This window comes from Prinia subflava, chromosome 2 (assembly GCF_021018805.1).
Source record: "Prinia subflava isolate CZ2003 ecotype Zambia chromosome 2, Cam_Psub_1.2, whole genome shotgun sequence".
Taxonomy (NCBI): Eukaryota; Metazoa; Chordata; class Aves; order Passeriformes; family Cisticolidae; genus Prinia; species Prinia subflava.
This window is the reverse complement of record NC_086248.1, coordinates 11,062,037-11,082,664: the sequence shown is the minus strand read 5'-3', so window position 1 is coordinate 11,082,664 and position 20,628 is coordinate 11,062,037. Positions and strand designations below refer to the sequence as shown.

Below are 20,628 nucleotides of genomic sequence, written 5' to 3'. Positions count from 1 at the left end.
GCTGGCGCAGCGGGGCGGGAGTTTCAAACGTGCGTGCGGGAGCCCGCGCTTTGCTCGCCGGCCGCTGCTCGGGGTTGTTCATCCAGCGGAAAGATCCTTGAGGAGGAATCTGCAAATGCTGGAGAGCGCCGCTGCCGTCCTTCGGGTGCGCAGGTTTATTGGCAAAGCTGTGCTGGGGTAACGCAGAGAGGGAGAGTTGTTTAAAATGTCTGGCCTTTCGTGTTTCCTCCGCCCTGTTTTTCCTCCTTTTTAAAGTGCTCTGGGTGAGACATAGACTATATCCTTAGCTGTCTTTGCAAGTTACCTTGGTAATGTATGAAAGTGTCTCTGCATAAATTGAATTTCAGCATTAAATGCTTTTTGTAGTTATTTTTAAGTAACTGTCATTTCTACCAGTGTTGAAAACTTATTAAAGCAGGATGTAGATTTAAAGCACTATATAAGACGTACAAGCGTTATAGGTTTAGCATATTTTGGCCTAAAGAGACATTGAGAAGGTTTTGTAGGGGGGTATTTCTGTTTACTGTTAGTTATTTTCGGTTGTTTCTAAGCATATGAAAATAAATCAAGTTCAGTCTTGCTGCTTTGGAAGTTGCCATCTCTCTAGGGTTGGAGGCTTGTGATGAACGAAGCTCTTAAGTAAAATCCGAGTAGATGGATTATTCATATTAAGAGTAGTCGTGCTATTTGTACACTGAATTTAAAATTAAATATTTTATGAAATACACTCAAAAAAAGCAAAGACTGGTAGGTCTTGCAGGCTTTCATAACTCATCCTTAGATATACATTCAGTGGGATATGAAAAACTTAAGTCTTCAAATATCTATACTTTATTACAATGAAAATGTCAGCCTGTTTTTTTTAGTTTTCATTTTTTATACTTTTTTTATTATTTATAATCTAACCAAATGTAGGGTGTTCAAAGTGTATTTGTCTTTCCCATTAATTACCATATGACACTCCATAACAATATTTAGAAACTGACTAACACAGTTGTTTTTTGAGAAATTGTTTTGATGCAGACTAGCAGAAACCAAATGATAACACCAAAAAGACATCTCCGTTTTTTGTTAGATGTTCTGTCACTTGAGGCTGAATTGTTGTGCTTGTCTTTGGGAAGGTTTGGATAATTGCCCTGTGCATCAGAGAAACTGATATCCTGGACTTCAAGAAACTGTAGTATGTAGTTGTATGTTTAATTTGTATTTTTTAACTAATTTTATGTGCTTGACATATAACACCAAAAACAATGCACTTTATGCATACAATTAAAATGAGGTTGAGTGTAGCAGTTAAAGAAATGGATTAGAGACCTAAATTCTGTTGAAAGTAAATATTAACATGAGAACTTGGTTTTAAAACAACCTGGAATTGAATAGCTGCCTTGCTTTAAAACAGAATTAGAGTGTAAAAGAATGCACCCTCCAAAGACAGGCTTGCTATTCTGGCAGACTGTGATGGTAGATGTGAGAGACCACACAGTGGCTTAGCTCCTCACCTGCCTTAAACAGATCTCCATGCATGGTAGGTCATCTAGTCTGATTTATTCAAAAGAGCCTTTTAATTTAACTGAGTATACAGTAGCGTCAAAAGCAGAAAGAAATACACAACATTCCAGATGGTATTTGATTTTTGTATTCCAATATTGGGAGAGAAGAGAGAAAATAAATAAGCATGAGACAAACTTTGTACCATAAGACAGTGCAGGAATAAGTTTATTTTGTGAGGAGAGAAAGCGTATGAGTATATGCTAGAGGCCTTGTGTAAAACTGGCAAGGCATGAAAGCAGAAGAAAATGAGTGTGGTACCATGGAGAGTGGAGCTGTGTAAGTAAAGTTCCATGAGACAGAAATACACCTCCTAGTGAGTGCATGTTTTCAACTGGCGTTATAGGTAGTGTTAGTCACACTGTACCAAAATTGACACAGTGAAAACACACACTGGTGTGTTTCTGCAATCAGTGTTAGAAATGTCAGAACATTTGTTTGGAAGAGAGATTCAGAAATCATCGTGTTGAGAGCTTAGTAACAAGTTAGCCCGTTTGAGGGTGCTGTGATTGCCTGAATATGTAAGTTTGGACTCTGTGCCTGCTTTAAGTAACAAGTTGTTCAGAAATGTGACAATTTTTGGATGAATGTGGATATCTCTGCACCGTCTTGAGCCAGGTGTGCATGTTGTGCAGAGCTATTCCCGAGGCATTCAGGGCCAAAATAAAGTAATGCCTTCTTCTTAATACTACATTGAAGTTCTCCTGCCAAGTTTCCGAACCAACCACTGCTGATTCCCTGCTCAGAGAGATTCCCACCAGCACTGGATTAAAGCAGAAGGACAGTATGCCAGCTGCATGTTCAGAATGTCTGCAACCTGTGAGCAACCACTGCAGCAATACCATCTTTTTATCCTGAACTCCAACTTGAATTTCCCAAGCCAGAATTTCTGGGTACTGACACTTCTTGTATCGTCTTGGAATGCAAGGAAAGTTTAAATTCTGTTCTCATTGCAAATATTTGTCAAATAGCTTTAAGCTACTTCTAATCAAACAGAAAATTTTAATGTGACTCCTACCCCAAATCAGGAAGTAATTCCCTTAAGAACCCTGTGGTTTATTTTTGAATAAAACTTGGATTGTGTTTATGTAAGGCATATGTGAGACTTGGAAATGACTATTTTGTCATTGAGGTTTTTATTTTTTTGTCTTTTCCTCAACTGAGATTAGTTTTTGTTTGTGTTCAGCATATTATTAATGCAACTGTTCAGTCCAAAGAAGATCTTTGGTAATAAACCATCTGTGAACTGGAGTCAATACACTTAGAAGACTTGGTTGCAAGTGTTCAAAGTAAATCTGATAATGGCAAATATATTTATCTTCTGAACCCCTCAGTCATAATACTTCACTTTATGTCATATTCTGAAACTGTTTTATTTTGTTTGGTCTTCACAGTTAAAACCTACCTTTTGACAACAAGGAAGCTGAAACAATGGGGGTGACTCATCTATGGCAAATCCTTGAGCCTGTGAGACAACCTGTCAGCCTGAGTAGTCTCAGAGGGAAAACACTTGCTGTTGATTTAAGTTTGTGGGTTTGTGAAGCACAAACTGTTAAAAAGATGATTGGAGTAGTTACCAAGCCACATCTCAGGTATGGTATCCACATAAATTATTTGAGCCAGAAGTTTTGAAGCTGTAACATTTAAATACAGCTTGCTCAATTTAAATTATTTGCTCAATAGACTTACAAGAGTAGCTCTGAAATTCATATGACTGGTGTTTTGATTCAGTTATCACTTATGCTACATATGTAAAGGGTTTGAAGTTAATTCTGAGTAGACCCCCGTGTTGAATTGAATATGTTTAAATCATTCTTCAGGCATTTGAACAAACTTGAAGAATATGTATATATTTTTAATTTAAATGGCTTACCTAAGGAATGAATGTGTCTAAGCATCTATAATTTCAAAGCACTGTTTTCTGCAAACAGTGCTGACAGAAATGAAAATATACACAGATTTTCATCAGTGCTTGTTATTGGTTATCAGTGCAGAATATTGAGTTACTAGATGGTGTTACACACTCCTGTGACTTCTGTTGAGTTCAGCATAATATGAAATATTATGAGACATGCATGAGACAAAATCTCAGCATTTTCTGAGAATAATGTCTTGAAATGTTTTATACTTGCAAACCCAAATGGATAAGGAACTATAAAACTGGCAGCATGACCAAAGTAATTATATCAGTCTGGTAGGATGTCCTGTGGGGTGGAATGGAAGCATCAGTCCAGATCTCCAAAGCAAGACAAAGGGTTGAACAGATTTCTACCAAAAAAATGTTCTGCCTGTTTTCAGACAGTTGAAAATTAAAATTCTTTTTTGAGAGTTTGTATTTTCAAGTAACTTATTGTATGGACTGATTTTTTTACATTTGTGAAAACAGAACTAACCTTGAAAGACCAGCTTAATGTTTTTTTCCAGCAGTAGCTGTACAAAATTAAATCTAGCATAATGGTCTCTCCATGTCAGTCAAAGAGATATAAATGTTTGATCTACTCCTTTTGAAAGATTGATACTGGAATTACTGGTAAAAGTACATGCTGTTTGATATGACTGCTGATAATTTTACTGTTGTAGTCCAAATATTTATTACTGCAGCCTTGTGAAATTCCAGCCCTCAGTGGTGCTGGTTTGCATATGAAATGAATTGGCATGGTAATGGTGTCTGTCAGTCTGTCCAGTACCACAGCATTCAGTCGCTCGGGGTGTACCTGTACATTCATAGATACGGGATTAATATTTGATATAAATGAATTAATGTAAATATGTGTCTGGAGGCAGATTTGAGATATTGAATGTATTTTTAAGCCTTTTAAGTTTGCTTACGTCTTTACACCTGTGAAAGATCTTTCCTGTCCTTACTTGATATTTTCTTGGGAATATTATAAAGCTGCTACAATTTCATTGTGTGGCAATTTCAGCCAAAGACAGGAATACAGATCAGGAGTTTGTTTAGCTTGGGAGAGAGAGAATCATTAGAGATAAAGACAGTGTTAGGATTTTTCCAGTGGTAGGGTCAGGAAAACATAAGGTATATTAGGAAAATATCTGAAGAAATCAGTCTTCACAAATAGTTCAGCTTATGGAACACTTTGCTTTATTGCAGAAACCTGTTTTTTCGGTTCTCTTTCTTTTCCTCAATGGGAATTAAACTGGTGTTTGTCATGGAAGGAGAGGCCCCCAGGCTGAAAGCAGACACCATGAGCAAGAGGAATGAGATGCGCTATGGGCCTTCGAAGAAATCTGGAGCTGTAAGAACAGGGAGATCTTTATTTAAAGCCATGTTAAAAGAGGTAACTGAGTATTCAAGTATTTTTAATGTGCTAGAAAGAAATCTTAACCAAATTAAATACAGGAACTTGAAAGAATTGATAGCTTTTGCTATAACCCACCCCCAAAGGCCAGGAAATGAAGGTTCTTGTTAATAGATTCCTTTGGGGCAGATTATGGTGAATGACTTTTTACACTTGAGCCAGTTGTGTAAATTGGCAAGATAAAAAGCATTATTTCACCTCACAGGATCTGTTGTGGGCCTCACCCAGCTCAAGAACCAGCTTGTTTGCTAAACAAAGGCTGGTTTGCTGTGTCAACCTGCCACAGTGAGTGTGCACCCCCTGTGTCATGCTGGATCAGAGAGTTCACCAACCCAAAAATTCTCCTCTTCAGCTGGAGGTGCAAACCTGGCCTCAGCAAATCACCTGCTGCTTTTTAAATGGCCAGTTGTTTCAGTCATTAAACTCTAACATTTCAGTCTCTCACAGCTTTATACACTACAAATGTGAACAGTATTTTGAGGTTTGAAGGAATGTGCACCTTTAAAGTCTGGCCTTACAGCCTTATAGAAGGGAAACAGTGTCAGAATAATTCTTTTGTTGATCTGTTCGTGTGCATGTTGCCTGTGCATGATTGACAACCATAAGTGAGCATTTATTGCAAAATCTAACTTTGTTTTTCTTTTATAGTGTTAGTATCCATACTTCTTTGTATCCTCGAGCCCCCGTTAACCATTTCTGTCTATTCAAAATTTTAGGAAGTAGAATTTATGGACACTCAGGGCTTCACTAGACTGTACATACCAATTCATGTTTTATTCTTAAATTCTAAAATATTCTCTCTGCAGTTTTTAAGTATATATTGGTGTATCTTCTACAGTGGTCCAGTCTTGGTAGGATGACAGCATTGTACTTTTCTACTTGATATTCTTGGGGAGTTTATCACCTGTTAGATGATGTCCCTTTTGGCTCAGCATTACTGCTTTAGTAAACAGCATTACTTCACAAAGATAAATAAATACTCCTTTGTTACTATTTAAGATGTCTGAAAACATCCTAAATATCTATTTAAAGTGTAAAGGTTTTTGTGAAGGACTGGCCATTAATCATGTTGTGTTCAAGTCCTGTAATTAATACCTAGCTCTTTGTGGATATTTACTTTTCATTGTTACAGGAAATTGTTTTTGCTAAAGTAACACTTTCATTGATGTAGTGTTATATAGACAGAGCAACAGTAGGGTTTTTACATGCACTTGTGTCTGAGAAAATTCATGCTAATAAGTGAATTTAATACCTCAGCATTCAACCTCTTTCCTTTTGTGTTTCTTCTTTTAGTGTCTTGAGCTGCTGGAGTGTTTAGGTGTCCCTTGGGTTCAAGCAGCTGGAGAAGCAGAGGCAATGTGTGCCTTCCTAAATGCAAAAGGACTTGTTGATGGCTGCATTACCAATGATGGAGATGTTTTCTTGTATGGAGCTGAAACAGTTTATAGGAACTTTGCCATGAATGCTAAGGTAATGTACCTCACCCTGCTCCCACCCTTTCTGTAGACCCTTTACAGAAATGTAGAAGAAGAGACTTGAAAAAATACTTATATGTTATTAAACTTACCTTGTAGTAGTTCGGGTTGCTTAAAATTGTATGTTTAATACAGGAACATTTTATTTGATTCCCTGGTAATTCTTGTATTAGCTGTGAGAGGAAAACTACTGAGAACAGGGTAATACTGCCTGTATTTGTAGTACCCTGTGGTGTCTCATATACAGCTAAATAGCAAATTTTTTTTCCCATTTCTTCCTTTATAGTAGAGAAGTTGAGTGAAGTAATTGCTTTGCATAAATTTCACCCTTAGGTTACATGGGATTGATCAGCCTCCTGGGTCTAATAATCTGGTTCACATACTTGCATCATACAGGTTCATTTTTTAATTAATATAATTGCAATTAATGCTGTGTGTTCCAGCTGAATATGAATAGGGTAGGGATTGTACATCTTTATCATAATCAATTTTTATGATAATTTAAAAAACCAAATAATTTCTGGCCTTAAACTAAAGTGTTTATTTGTTAAGAATATAATTTTTTCTTTAGTTTGCCTCTCTGCCCTTCAGGGAGCCAACAACTGCTCACAATTTAGTGTTATTGGTAAACTTACTTGGTATTCCTTCCAGTTCTGAAATTGAATTAACCCTGTTGGTATCAAGTTCAGGATGTTAATGAAGATGTTGACAAGTGGGCTGAGGATAGGAGCCCTGTGGAGCTCCTCTAGTGAGAGGTCACCAGCTTGATTTAACCCCCTCCACTGTAACTCTTTGTGCCTGCCCTGTGAGCCGGCTGCTCACCCATTGTGTAACCCATGGTTATCCAGCTGTGTGCTGGGCCTCTTAGCTTGTTTTAGTTTCTTTCAACAGTTGGTGCCCATACGTGAAGTTCCAGAGCTGTAGTTGCTCATATGGTGTCCCTGCATAACGTTAGAAATTTCAGTGGCAGTTTGTTTTTTTCTGGTAGACCCCTCTTGTGGGGTAGACCCCTTTTCTGCTGCTATGGGTGAATAGGGGTGAGTTAAGCAATCCCAACTGAATGTGACCAGGGCAGTTCCTTCCCTTAGCAGATGTAACAGAAATAATATGCAATAAATTTGTCTTGCAGGATCCACATCTTGACAGTTACAAAATGTCCTCTATTAAAGAGAAGCTTGGTTGTGATAGAGAGTCTTTGATTGGGCTAGCAGTTCTTCTGGGCTGTGATTATCTTCCAAAGGTAAGCAATATAATTATTTTTTATTTGGTGCTTACACTGTCTTACAAAAACAACAGTGTATCAAGGGAAATGTGCATGCTGGGAAAGCTTATGCAATGCATGATTACTGAGATCCAATAGATGTGTAGTAAGTCACTGTAAATTCTATTTGTAAAAGACTAAATATGTTCATGATGGTTCATGAACATCAGTCTTCCTCAGACTGCTTTGTGTTGTTCCAAACCTTTTCTGTAGTGGAGGTGAAGGCAAAAGTTTAGTTTCCATTGAGCCAAGGTGTGAGAATGAGGCTGCTTTGTAGCAAGTCACATACAAGTGCATCCCTTGCAGAGGAGCTGTGCAAAACGAGAAAGAAATGGCTTTGTCTGTGCTCTTTGGAAGACTTAGTAGTGTTCGTTTTGAGCTGTAGTTATTAGTAAAGGCAGTTCTGGATGCAGTTTGGATGTATTTGTGTTTCCATTGTTTGTAAATATATAATTTACAATTAATTAGAAGTGATCTATTTGGAAATTTACCTAATTAATTGAGAGGAATCTCACTCATTACTATTTCACTTCTTTTCTTTTTTCCTTTCCTGTAAACTCTTGAATTCTTTTTTGAGACTTTGAACAGAAGATGTTGTAATGGCTATTGGAAAGGGAAAAGAAGTGGGATGAAACTTGATTTCCATACAGTTCATCATGTTGTGACTTCAGGCAATGGTTGCAGGCTTGCAGTGGATATCTAGTTATTCGTAAATAATTGTGTCCCAATTTGATAAAACTGTCCTTTAAACAACTGATACCGCTGGAAAAAACAAACCTTTCATTATTCTGGTTTTGCCTTTTTTTTTTTTTAATTTTGCTTCTGTTATAGCAATCTTTAAATAGTTTGTTATTACTGTTTAAAGAGAGGGAGTGAAAAAAACAGTGGATAGTCAGTGGTTACTGTACCAAAGCAGCTCTTGGAATGTCAGGTTCTTACATAGTCCTAAAGTGTCACAGTTATGTGATGTCAGATAGGTCCTTTGAGTTATTGCAGCTCAGCAAAGTAGATGAAGACAGAAACCTTTAAAGAAAGCTGAATTACAAGAGTGCATGGGGAATGAAGATTGGCAGAACAGGTAAATGAAAATACCACACTATAATTGCACTTGAATTGTTGAAAATACATCAAAATAATGCTTTCCTTGCAGAAGCTGAATATCTGACTTTACTTGAATGTTTGACTTTAGTCCAACAAGGACTTGGTTTGAAATGTAGATTTATTTTATATGGTTGTATGTATTCAGTTGTGCCATTACAGCTGACTAAATAGGTATTTATTTGTAGTGATGCTGTAGAAAATACACTCAATACAATCTTTATGATCAAGGGTATTGATTTTTGGCAAATTAGGGTGAAGATGGAAAGAACTGGAAAGCAATATGTGTGTTTTAAATCACAGACTCATAAAATAGTTTGGCTCAGAAGGGACCTCTGATTTTCTCTTAGTCCAACCCCCTGCAGTGAGGGAGATCTTCAATTAAACCAGGTCACTTAGAACCCCATTCCAACCTGACCTGGAGTATTTCTGGAATGGGGCAGTAACCACCTCTCTGGGCAACCTGTGCCAGCGTTTCACTGCTTCATTGTAACCTCTCTATTCTGAACTTCTTTTAGTTTAGTATTGCTTTCTCCTTCTTTCTTTGCCTTGTTTTATCTGACGTGCATAAGAGCCGCTTGTGTGTTACTCTAGCAATACAGCTGTCATCTGTCACCTTCTCTGCCCTTCAGCTTGGTCAAAAAATATTTTTCTCAATTTATTCTCAATATCTGGAATCACTTTTTGTGATTCCTCTACACTATGTAATAAAGTTGTTTTTTGTGAGAATATTAGTATTTTGTTTTTATTCTTTTAAAATATTAGTATTTTGTTTTATTAATTTATGTAATTAAATAATATTTCATATTTCTCTATAGGGGGTTCCAGGAGTTGGGAAGGAACAAGCTTTAAAGTTAATTGAGGCTCTGAGAGGTCAAAACTTATTGCAAAGGTAAAATAGAAATTTATGTAAGTGCTTTTTTATTCAAAGACTTAATATGTACTTCAGCTCCAAGACAATATTTGTAATGCTTTAATTTAGGGAATATATTACCACATTCCTTACCTTGTGCGTGCTAAAGAAATGGGGTGTTTTGCTAGGCAAGTCTCTTATTTGCTTTAAACATCAGCTGGCTCCTAGCTCTTGATTTACAATGGAGTGAAAGTTGTAGGGACTGATGAGACTTGCTGATTTTTAGTTGGGTTGTGGGTCAGGATTTGAGATACCAAGTGCTTTGTATGTTTATTATAATGTGTGTGTCAATGCTAGAAATCCAACGAGATGTACTGTAAAAGAACCTTGTTTCATAAGTTGAAAAATTTTCTTGGATAAATGCTTGAGAAGTATAAAGAAATTATATTTCAGTGGTTTAAGTGTAAGAGCTAAAAATATTTATTGATCCTTTTAAAATCATTTTAGGTTTGAGCAGTGGAAGGAACAATTTCAGTATGAGGATAATCCACCTTTGGTTGTTAAAAGAGTAATGCACTGTTCAGAGTGCCATCATCCAGGTCAGTGTGAAAAGCTGAGCTGTACTTTTAGCCAAATGGTTTATTTTTTATTATAGGGTGACAGGTTTTATTAGGTTATGGGGGTTTTTTTCTACTACTGTTAAAAACACTTTTCAGCTTCTCTTCTCATATTTTCAATATTGTGTGTATGTATCCGTATATAAACACTTTTAAGACTTGGGACTAATTTTCTTCGAATGTGAAACTAGTTGACAGGAGATGGAATGTTATCACAATGCTGTTGTGGGATCCCAGATATTTGCCTTTTTAACATGATCACTAAGGACAGCAGGTTGTACTCTGGACTGCCCAGCAGCTATTTCTTTAGTTGCTTGAATTGGTCCTGCATCAAGAGGACCAAATCTCATCATTGATGAGGTTTGCAGCAGTGTTTTCTCAACAAGAAATTAATCCCCAGGACCCTGATTTTGGTATCATCTTAGATCAGTGAACTCATTCAAATCCATCATTTGACAAACAAAAAGCCTGATTCAAATATATTACTTATAGGTGTTTTCCAGGTTATCACACATTACTCCTGTAGTTTTTAGGTAATAAGTTTCCAGCTTAAGATCTGAAACTGTTGAGGGAAAAAGTCTTCAGAAAAATGGAAGCCTGCATGCCTTTTTCAGTTTTTACTGTAGATCCGTAAATGTGGCTAATGCACTCAGATCTGCTTACAGCTGCTATTCACATCACACTCATATGTGTTCTCAGCTTTGTATTTATAATATTGCCTTTACAGGTTTGGAGATTTGGGGAACCCCTTTTCTCCTCACTTTGTGTGTCTGTTGCTATAGGATCTTACAAGGAACATGAGCAAAGCGGATGTGAATTCTGTGAAAGCGTGAGGGGCTGCAAACCCAGTGACTCCAAACACTGCTGCCCTTGTGCGTGGCATCAGTGGGAGCGAGTGAAACAAGCAAATGCACTGGAGGACAGTATCAGAAAGTAGGAATGGCCTGAAAATTTAACTGCTTTTCCCTTCATTCGTATGCAGGGTGAGCATTTAGATTCTCCATTTTTTTCCCATTTGTCCTCAGTTCCTAACACATTTGTTTTTACCTGCAGAAAAGCCAAGAGTTGTGAGGGCTTTCCATTCTCTGAGGTAACAAACAAGCCTACTTAATATCAATTGTTTTAATCAGTTAGTTTACATTTCAGCTTTTTGCCCTCTCTTAAACTCTTTTATGTTTTATCTCAAGGTTATCCAAGAGTTTCTTGTAAACAAGAATAAATTGATCAACATAAAGGAATGTCGAAGGCCGAATTTATTGTCCTTTCAGGTATATAACAAATTATTGAATATTCAGCATTGTAGTCTTTTATTTATTACTACGGCAGACATCTGTGATAATTGTGATCTTCATTGGTAATTTTACTTGAAATAAGAATTAAAGAATCTTGCTACAACATCTTAATATACCTCACTCTTTTGAAAGCCTAAAATTGAAGACTTCGGCAAAAATCAGTTGCTGTAAATAGGTAGATAGAAAAGTGGAAGAAAGAGAAAGCTCACTTGTCGTTGTTTTGTTTTTCATTTTGTTTTTCATACATTTCCAGTATTGCTAGATGGGGGTGAGGATGTTAATATATGTCCATTAGCATTGTTTTCTAGGAAGGCTTTTTATTTGATTTTTACTGGCAAAACCAGATCTCTTACAGTGTTTCATTTTGGGGGTTTGACGACAGTGTAAGAATTATGGACAATAGACCACAGTTAAACAATGTGGCTTGAATGCAAATCCATGTTCATTGTCTCACATGTGAAATCTGGAACTTTCACAGCTCCTGGTAGAGCTGATGTGGATCTGACAAGGTGTTTAACAGCTGTCTTATCCCTGCTGCTGCCACCACACAACTTCCCTTGCCTTGTCACTGACAGCTGATACATGTGCCCTGGTAGGGATGGCTATTCCCTCCCTTGGCAGTGATTTAATATGTAATTATATCATGTATAAAAGCATTTTAGATATTTTAAGTATTTAGCCCAGACTTTCAACTACATAACTATCTAAACATGATATCTAACAGAATAAAGAAAGTTTTAAATTCCGAGACTTCTTTTGTTATATACAAACAGCTATTTGCTTCAGAGAAGATGGAATGGACCAAACATTATGCTTGTAAGAAGCTGTTAGCACTTTTGACACGTTATGATATGATCCAGAGAAAATCTGGGCACATTGACTCAAAACAACTGCAGGCAATACGGTAATGTAGCTTGATTTCCTGAACTTAACATGATTACTACTGCTGGCAGATAAAAACTACAAAGTTTTTATTGAAGTAAAAAAAAGGAAATATAATTTTCTTCCATCTTTGTTTCAAGCTTTGTGCTTGTTTGGAATAGAGGTAAAAATTCAGGTCAGTGCACCAATTCTACTACTGCTGCATAGAGCAGTTTCATTCTAACTGGAAGTGCTTGTGTTCTCTTATGCTTGCTTTTTATTTCTTTTCCTTGGATCTGCCTAGGTCCTCTGCTCAGGTTCTTAGCAGACATTTAATTGAATTCTGTGTCTCAAAATAAGAGTTCAGGCTTAGAAATGAGCATCTGCAAATTGTCATAGTCTCTGATTGCTTATCAGACCTACCAGCTGTCATTGTATTATGTGTCAACACTTCTTTTGATTCAGCACTGCTACATTTAGGAATGTAAAAATGGCCAAGTATACTGTTACTAAAAATGGACATACAGGGAAGATAAGCATGTAATTACTTTCTCCCAGAATAATTTCCCAACATCCAGATTTCTGTTACTTAGGAATTTACTGGGCGAGAAGTAGTATTTTCTTATTCTAGCAGACCTCAATGGAATTTTATTTTAATGATCTAATCTTTTCTTAAACTTAAGTCAACTTCTAGACTCTACAGTGTCTGTTGACAAATCTGAACTTCACTTTGTGAAGAAAATTTGTGACTTATTTTAATTTTATCTGAGGGTTTTGTTTCCCAAATGAAACCCAAATTCTCTCTGCCTGCTTAATTCTTTTATTGGAAGAGGGTTAGTACTTTTTCTGTGCTAGTCAAGGTTTTTATTGGGGCACGGGAGGACAGTCAATAGCAGTGTGATAGTGTCACTTCTGGGTTGATGTGTCGTAGTCTTGAATTAGTACTTCCAGAGATGCTCATCTATTCAGTGTTGTCTTTCAAAAGATTGGGGAGACTGGTTGGAGAACACTTTTTAAATAGATTGGCAAGATAAATTACCAGCATTTACCTTGATGACTAAATTCATTGACATTCTCTGTTTATAACACTTTCTAGAGTTTCAAGAGTTGAAAAGACAAATGGTGTGTGCTTTTGAAGAGTTTTTTTTGTTAACAAGTGTTTAAGAATGCAGTAATGTTTCAGCATAGGAAACTACTAAGCTGGGGTGTAGATAGTCTTTTCAGAAAAATCTCATAGTGATTGACTGTCCCTGCTCAGTTCAAGTTCTATCTCTCCTAATGCTCTTACACAAAAGATATAAATGACCTTGTCTGGTCATTCAGAAAATTACTGTCCAGGGCAACAGCCTTCTCTGGCATTAGTATCTTAAAATAATAGAATCATTTATGGACAAGTCCAACCATTAACCTGGCATTGACAAGTCCACCACTAAACCACGTCCCTCAGTTTCACATCTACACATCTTTTAAGTCACATATCTCCAGGGCTGGTGGCTCAACCACTTCCCTGGGCAGTTTGTTCCAATGCTTGACAACCCTTCCCATGAAGAAATTTTTTCTGGTGTCCAAGCTAGTCCTCCCCTGGTACAGCTTGAGGCCATTTCTTTTCCTTCTTATCACTTGTTACTTAGGAGAAGAGACTGACCCCCCCCACCTGGCTGCAACCTCCTTTCAGGCAAATTGCAGAGAGCCATGAGATCCTGCCTGGACTAGACACCCCCAGCTTCCTCAGCTCCTCCTTTCACATTTGTGCTCCAGACCCTTCATCAGCTCCACTGCCTTTCTCTGGACAAGCTCCAGCACATCCAGTACCACCCCTTGTGGTGAGGGGCTCAGAAATAGACACAGGATTTGAGGTGTGGCCTCACCAGTGCTGAGTGCAGGTGGACAACCACTGTGCTGGTCCTGCTGGCCACTCTGTTGATCCAGGCCAAGATGCCATTGGCTTTTTTGACTGCGTGGGCACTTCTGCCTCATGTTCAGCTGCTGCTGACCAACACCCCCAGGTCCTTTTCCTCTTGGCCACTTTCCAGCCACTCTTCCCCAGCCTGTGGCACTGCAGGGGGTTTTGTGACCCAAGGGCAGGGCCTGGCACTTGGCCTTGTTGACCCTCATACAATTGGCCTCAGCATCAGTCCTGATCCCTCTGCAGAGCCTTCCTGCCCTCCAGCAGATCAACACTCCTGCCCAGCTTGGTGTCATGTGTGAACTGAGGGTGCCCTTGATCCCCTCACCCAGATCACTGACAAAGACATTAAACAGGACTGGGCCCAGCAGTGGTGGCCTCCAGCTGGAGGTAACTCCACTCACCACCCCTCTCTGGGCTTGACCATCCAAACCATTTTTAACCCAGTGCAGTTAACCCAGCTGTGAGCAGTTTCCCCAGGAGAAAGCTGTGGGAAATGGCAGCAAAGGCTTTACTAAAGTCCAGGCAGACAACATCCACCACCTTTCCCTCATCCCCTTGAGTGGGTCACTCTGTCGAAAGAGATCGGGTTGGTCAAGCAGGACCTGCCTTTCAGGCAGGTCAGCTGAAGATACCAAACTGATGTTTGTAGGAGACCGCATTAATGTTTGTCTGTTACAGAAGAGCTTTTTTATTTTGTGTAAATGCTCTTATGAGTGACAAATAAAAATGTTTCAGTGATCAAACCTATACTCCAAATTTTACTGTATACAGAGTAGTGTGGTTTTTTTTAAAGGTATAGTAATTTCAATTTTATGAGAAGACTTTTTTTCTCTGAATCATTCCAAATTGGAATATTGAATATTTTTAGATTTAAGTCAAGATTTAAGTCATTTAATGGACTTTCTCCTCTTACAGGATTGTTAAGACACGTGTTAAGAATGGAATTCCTTGTTTTGAAATTGAATGGCAAAAACCAGGTGGGTCTGGTTTCTGTGTACATTATGCAACAAAACAGTTCATAGAATAAGATAAAGTCAAGCTTAAAGAGGACAACAGAGTGTTTGGCAACACTTTGAGGCAATGGAATGTGGGTGAGATTGGAAACAGTTCTGTGGAAATAACAGGAAATGTGCATCAAATTTCACACACACTCAAAGAAAAAGCAATGCTTTAAAGAAAAAAAAATACCTAGAAAGCAAGGGACTCAGTCTTCGGCCACTTTTTCTGGTACTTGTTAGTAAAACCTGAACTGTGTATTTCATACCTGATTTCACTCTGTACCTGAAGCTGTCATTATTTACTGGCTAGATAATTTTCTGTGCTGCCAGACTCCTCCCCTTCTGCTCCCCAGACTCCTCAAATGGTAGTATGTCCATTTGTGCCAGGAGACTGGCAGGAAGAAAAAGACTTTACTTGCAGATAAATCTCAAATACCATACTATTGACTTTTTATGTACCCTCTTTTTACTCAAAGGTTTTCATTCCCTACTTTGACATGTGTATATTCATATCAAAAATACATTTGTTATTTTTCAGAACATTATGTTGATCCAGAAGATGAGCCTGTGGAGTTGTTTGTAGTCACAGTAGAAGAAGAGTCTTTGTTTCAGGCTGCTTATCCTGATGTTGTTGCCCTCTATCAAGTGAAGAAGTCAGAAGTTCTTCAGAAGAAACAGAAAAGTAAGTCCAGAAGTTTATTTCTTATGAATTTATGTGTCTTGCCAGAATGCAGAAAAGCAAAAGCCATTTATTTCTCCCACTCTTGAACAATATCATGCCCAACCCAGATGAGGTAATGATGCCTCACAGGGACTGTGCTTTAATCTTACTATTCTATAGTTTTGCACTAAGAAATATGAACTGTGGTTATATGCTATTCAAAGTGCATTTCTTATTATTTTGCTTTTCAGAAAAGAAAGACAGACCAGAAGAAAAGGAATTATCAAACGCTTATGATGAAGTTACCAGTCTTCTGTCTCAAATTAATTTAAAGCCTACGTACAGAACTCTTCCTGTGCAACACTCCCTGTCAGATACAAAAGCTCTCCCAGAAGAACAGACACAGCAGAGAAGTACTGGATCAAAAGCTGTGGCATTGCCTTCAGCTTCCTGCCTACCAAGAGTTCACGTGTCAGCATCAGCAGCTGCTCCTACTGGCTCATCTGTGCCCTCACAATGCACTGAGCATTCAGGGCCAGCATCCTCTTCCTCTGGACCAGCTGCTCTGCAGCTGAGCAGTGGTGATGGGAAGGGAACCTCCCTCAGCACTTCCCCAGCCCGTGGAGATGGTGACCATGATCCAGCAGCTGACCTGAGCACATGCACGAAACACTCACATCCACTGAGTCATGGAACAGTCAGAAATAGCTCAGATTGTTCTGGTGCTACACAGTCTGATACATTGATAGTGTGTTCTGATAGTGAAGATGATTTGTTCTCAAATGATGCTGTGGGACAACTTCAGGAGTGGTCTTTAAGCCAGCGAATACTTAAGAAGGCTCCCATTCCATCACAGCCTTTGTCTGAAGATGTAGTGCAACTGGAGTCTTTCAATTGTTTTAAACAAACAAAAGAAACTTTGAATCCTGATAGAAATCATGTCTCTGCCTCACGTCAGTTAAATAACCTAGTGCAGGAGAGGAAAAATGTTCTATCAAAAAACTCTGCAAGTGAACCCAGCGTACATATCTATCAAGATGTGTGCAGAAAAGCTGACATCCTGGCTGAAATGGGGCCAAAAGACCCTTATGTAAATGGTTCAACATCTCCAGCCTTCAGTGGGCAAACAACAGAGACATTTCATCCTGGGTGTGAAATGCTTCCAGCATCTCAAAAGCCAGCAGATGCAACTGGCTGTCACATTAAAGAAGGTTGTATTGAAACTACTTGGAAAGCTCCTTTTAAAAAGAGTGTCTGTCAGAACAGATGCTCTTCTAGTGAAGATAGTGATGATGGGCACATGGATAAAATCCTGGTTGATGAGCAGCAGAAAAGGCAACTGAACCCTGGCCAGTTTAAAAAATGTTTTACAAAGAAAAGGAGCAGTGTTGTTACTAGCAAAAGGACAAACAGTGACTCAGCCCTTACAGTTAAAGGGAAGAAGGAAACCACTGATGTAAAGAAAGCTGTTAGTAGTTTCCCAGTGCAGGTATCTCTAAAACAGTCCTCTGCAGAAGAAGTTAATTGTCCCCAAAGTCCAGAGCAACCAATTGAAAGATTGGGTTCTGATCCCACACAAGACAAACGTGCTGTTCTGACTTCTGCTTGGGCAGACAGTCCCCTTCCCCTGTCTGAAAGACTGAAAGGAAGAATCAAAATCAATTAGGTTCTCCGTAAAATAGATTATGATAGCATTTAATTATCAGCTAAATATCAGTTGCTGTCAGTTCTTGAAGAGTTCCTTCCCAAAGTTGCTGCAGTACGCTCTATCAATCTTATGTGGACACAGTTTTGATGAACAGGAAATGCTGAAGTCACTGGAGCTGAAGTTTGGAACTAAAGCATTAACAGAAGTCCCAAACAGTTGATTGTAGGCAAGTATCAGTCATTCTGGGTGTGTTTACATTCTGAACTTGATACATAAGCATCAGGATACACAGTATGCAAGGATGAGGAGGATTTATTTAAGAAAAAGGATTTCTTCCCAACCAATTGTGCAGATTTTGTGTACATTTATTAGTCTTGCTTATAAAAACACTTACTAGAACAGTGCCTGCAGTGCTGTTGAAGACTCTTAATGAGACAAAGAGATGCAGCATTTTTAAACTGAAGTTCTCCATTTGGCTCCAATAACTTAATTTTGCAAGTTTTGAAATGGGTTTTGAAATCCTGTGTTTCTGGTTGCGCTGGCCATCTCTGAAGGACCAGACAGAGACACACAGCAGATGCACCTCACAGGGTAGCTCAATTTGTATCTGCATGCCCCATAATAAGCTGTTCTTCAAGGGTGTGCCTTTTCCAAAGAGTGAGATAAGCCATGTAAGGATACTCTGGTGTTGTAGCTGTCATATCTAATATTTATGGAAATTTGGTGACTGTTTCAATTAAATCTAATAAATCTAAATTAGGGCATTTTTTATTAAAGAAGGTTGAAATCCCATCTAACATTCACTTCAGTTCATAATAGAGTGAAAGATAAGTTACAGAAAATCAAATTATCATATTGCAAGTTCTTTGAATATAATGTTTGGGGTTTTTTAAAATAGAAAACTTGAGTACAATTCTATTTTTGAAGGTGCTCTTCCTATTTCTCTTTTAGAAGCTATCTCTGTTCATACACAACAAAAAGTTGTCTTCAACAGTTGCCTGTTGAAGGAATGCCTCCTTGTCTGCATTTAGGTGTTTGTAACTTTTTCTGTGCACCAGCCAGAAGGAAGACAACTCTTGCCAAGGCTATATTGTTAACAAGAAAAATTTTGAATATCTGCGTCGTAGTGAAAATGTCAGTTCTTCAGAATGATCAGGGACCAAGTTTGGAAGCTGAATTCCAGATGTGTTTGAGGAAGACATAGGTAGCCTATAGCTAATACACTCTGTAATTAGCCAAAATGGTAGTTTCTTAGTTTACTCTGTGGGAAGATGGAAAACTTTTATTTATAATTGGTTTTCCAAATGAGAAATGTATTCTGGAAATGAGAAAAAAAAATCAAAAATATTGCAAACTTATTTTCAGTTTTGAAGATGGTCTTTGTCTTCTGGAGATTCTTATGCACCCAGCTGATACGAGAGGGTAGCTGGAAGAATAGTGTTGTGAAGGAGAGTAAGAGTCACTGGGAATTTCAAAGGGAAAGAGTCATAGCATGACAGAATTGTTTGGGTTGGAGAGGATCTTAAAATCTTATAGTTCCAACCCTTGTGCCATGGGCAGGGAACCACTCCTTAGGCAGTGGTCAGTGATGGACAGATCTGAGTGGGGTTTTTTTGTTGAAAAACTTTGCTCTTGGTTACATATGGGTTTTTTTCCTTGCTGATGATTTTTGAATACTGAAAGTTGAAATCAAATGTTTAAATTTTCATTAATAAAAATGCCAGCATCATGTGAACAAACTCACTTTTATTCCCTCCCAGGGTGTGGGAATGTGCTCTTTTGTCGGGGGGATCATTCAGTTTCACCCGCAATGTGTGGATTTCAGTGATTTAGAGCTTTCTGTAGAATCAGGAGACCAGAGTGGATTTTGGAGGGAATTTTCTTTGTTTTCCAAATCTGCTTGAGATGACTGCTTTAATGGATGGGGAGGTGAAAATATTGTCAGAATTTTGTGGATGATGAAAGTCAGAAAGGAGCTATAAAGTATTAAGAATTGCAGAGGAAAAAATATTATGTTGCTGATTTTTCCTGTGAATTAATTGGGTTTCACAAGTACAGTTCAAGCATGAAAAGCAGAAAATTTGCAACTTTTTCATATGTAATGTATCCAAATTTTGTGCCAGTTTCTGCCACTACTTCAGAAGCAACAATAGATGTGGGAAAAAAAAAAAAACAACCAACCAAAAAACCAAACAAAACTCTGTGGCATACTTCCTCTATTTAGGCTGTAGCTGCTCATTGCAGTAAATAAAAACATTTCTCTTTGGGGGTGACTGTTGCTTGAATTAAACTTGTGATTCATTACAGAAGGGTAATTACAGTTTTTAAATTGTTTTGGTTTCTCATCTTTATGTAATTTACTCACAATCTATAGAATAGGGATGGCTTTTCTTTGGAGCTTTTTACTGTGCTGGCTGCTTTGCAACCTCTCACACTTGTGAGAATGATGTTTAAATAAATTGAGGGGGTGTAACGTAGCTTTCTTCTGCAGGGATTGTTTCTCCAGGATTATGTTAAACTGCCTATAAGAATAAATCAGTTGATGCATCAACTTCATGAGTCTGAATAGATTTTCATTTATCAACTGGCCTGATCTGTCTGAATAGGCTCTACCAGGGTGCTTCATACAAAGTAATAAAAATGTACCTACTATGGAGGTGAGGCATGTAAGGGGCTCATTGTTCATAAAGTCATTTTCTGAAAGGTTTTCTGCACAACTGCTGTCCCAGCGCGAGTACTTACCTGATCTGTCATGCTGGCTGGCTTCCCTCTAGCTTGAATGGTGCTCACAGAGATACAGAGCAGAGCCATACGTTCTGTCTTAGCAGTGTAAATATTATTTCCACTTATAAACAGTATTAAACATTAAATGCATCTCATTTGGTCAGCATTAGCTTGACAAAGGGAAATTATTTACTTTGCATTCCTTAGAATTGTAACTCACTGTTTCCGGTCCACAAGAAAGGAACATCATCAACAAGAAAGGAACATAAATGCTGTTTACATAGAATATATACAGAGAGAACAGAAAAAGAATTAAAAATCACCTCTCAATGTCTCTGTATCCCATTGTCATTTTTCCATTGGTAA

General features: G+C 38.1%; 1 protein-coding gene across 1 annotated transcript; it reads left to right on the top strand.

The window, feature by feature from the left end:
* Nucleotides 1-17: 17 nt before the first annotated feature.
* On the top strand, nt 18-19,714 carry GEN1 (GEN1 Holliday junction 5' flap endonuclease). The gene is made up of 14 exons (XM_063424602.1): nt 18-145; nt 2,943-3,140; nt 4,658-4,844; nt 6,159-6,335; nt 7,470-7,580; nt 9,518-9,591; nt 10,060-10,151; nt 10,952-11,102; nt 11,223-11,259; nt 11,357-11,437; nt 12,235-12,365; nt 15,147-15,208; nt 15,768-15,911; nt 16,142-19,714. Exons 2-14 carry the CDS (start codon nt 2,980-2,982, stop codon nt 17,554-17,556), a joined length of 2,823 nt encoding a protein of 940 aa, XP_063280672.1. The 5' UTR covers nt 18-145; nt 2,943-2,979; the 3' UTR covers nt 17,557-19,714.
* The last annotated feature ends 914 nt before the right edge of the window (nt 19,715-20,628 follow it).

Coding starts and splice junctions, on each gene's coding strand:
- GEN1 (XM_063424602.1), top strand. CDS start 2,980: ATGGGGGTGACTCATCTATGGCAAATCCTTGAGCCTGTGAGACAACCT. Junction 10,152..10,951: donor TTCAGAGTGCCATCATCCAG/GTCAGTGTGAAA, acceptor CTGTTGCTATAG/GATCTTACAAGGAACATGAG. Junction 15,912..16,141: donor TCTTCAGAAGAAACAGAAAA/GTAAGTCCAGAA, acceptor TTTGCTTTTCAG/AAAAGAAAGACAGACCAGAA.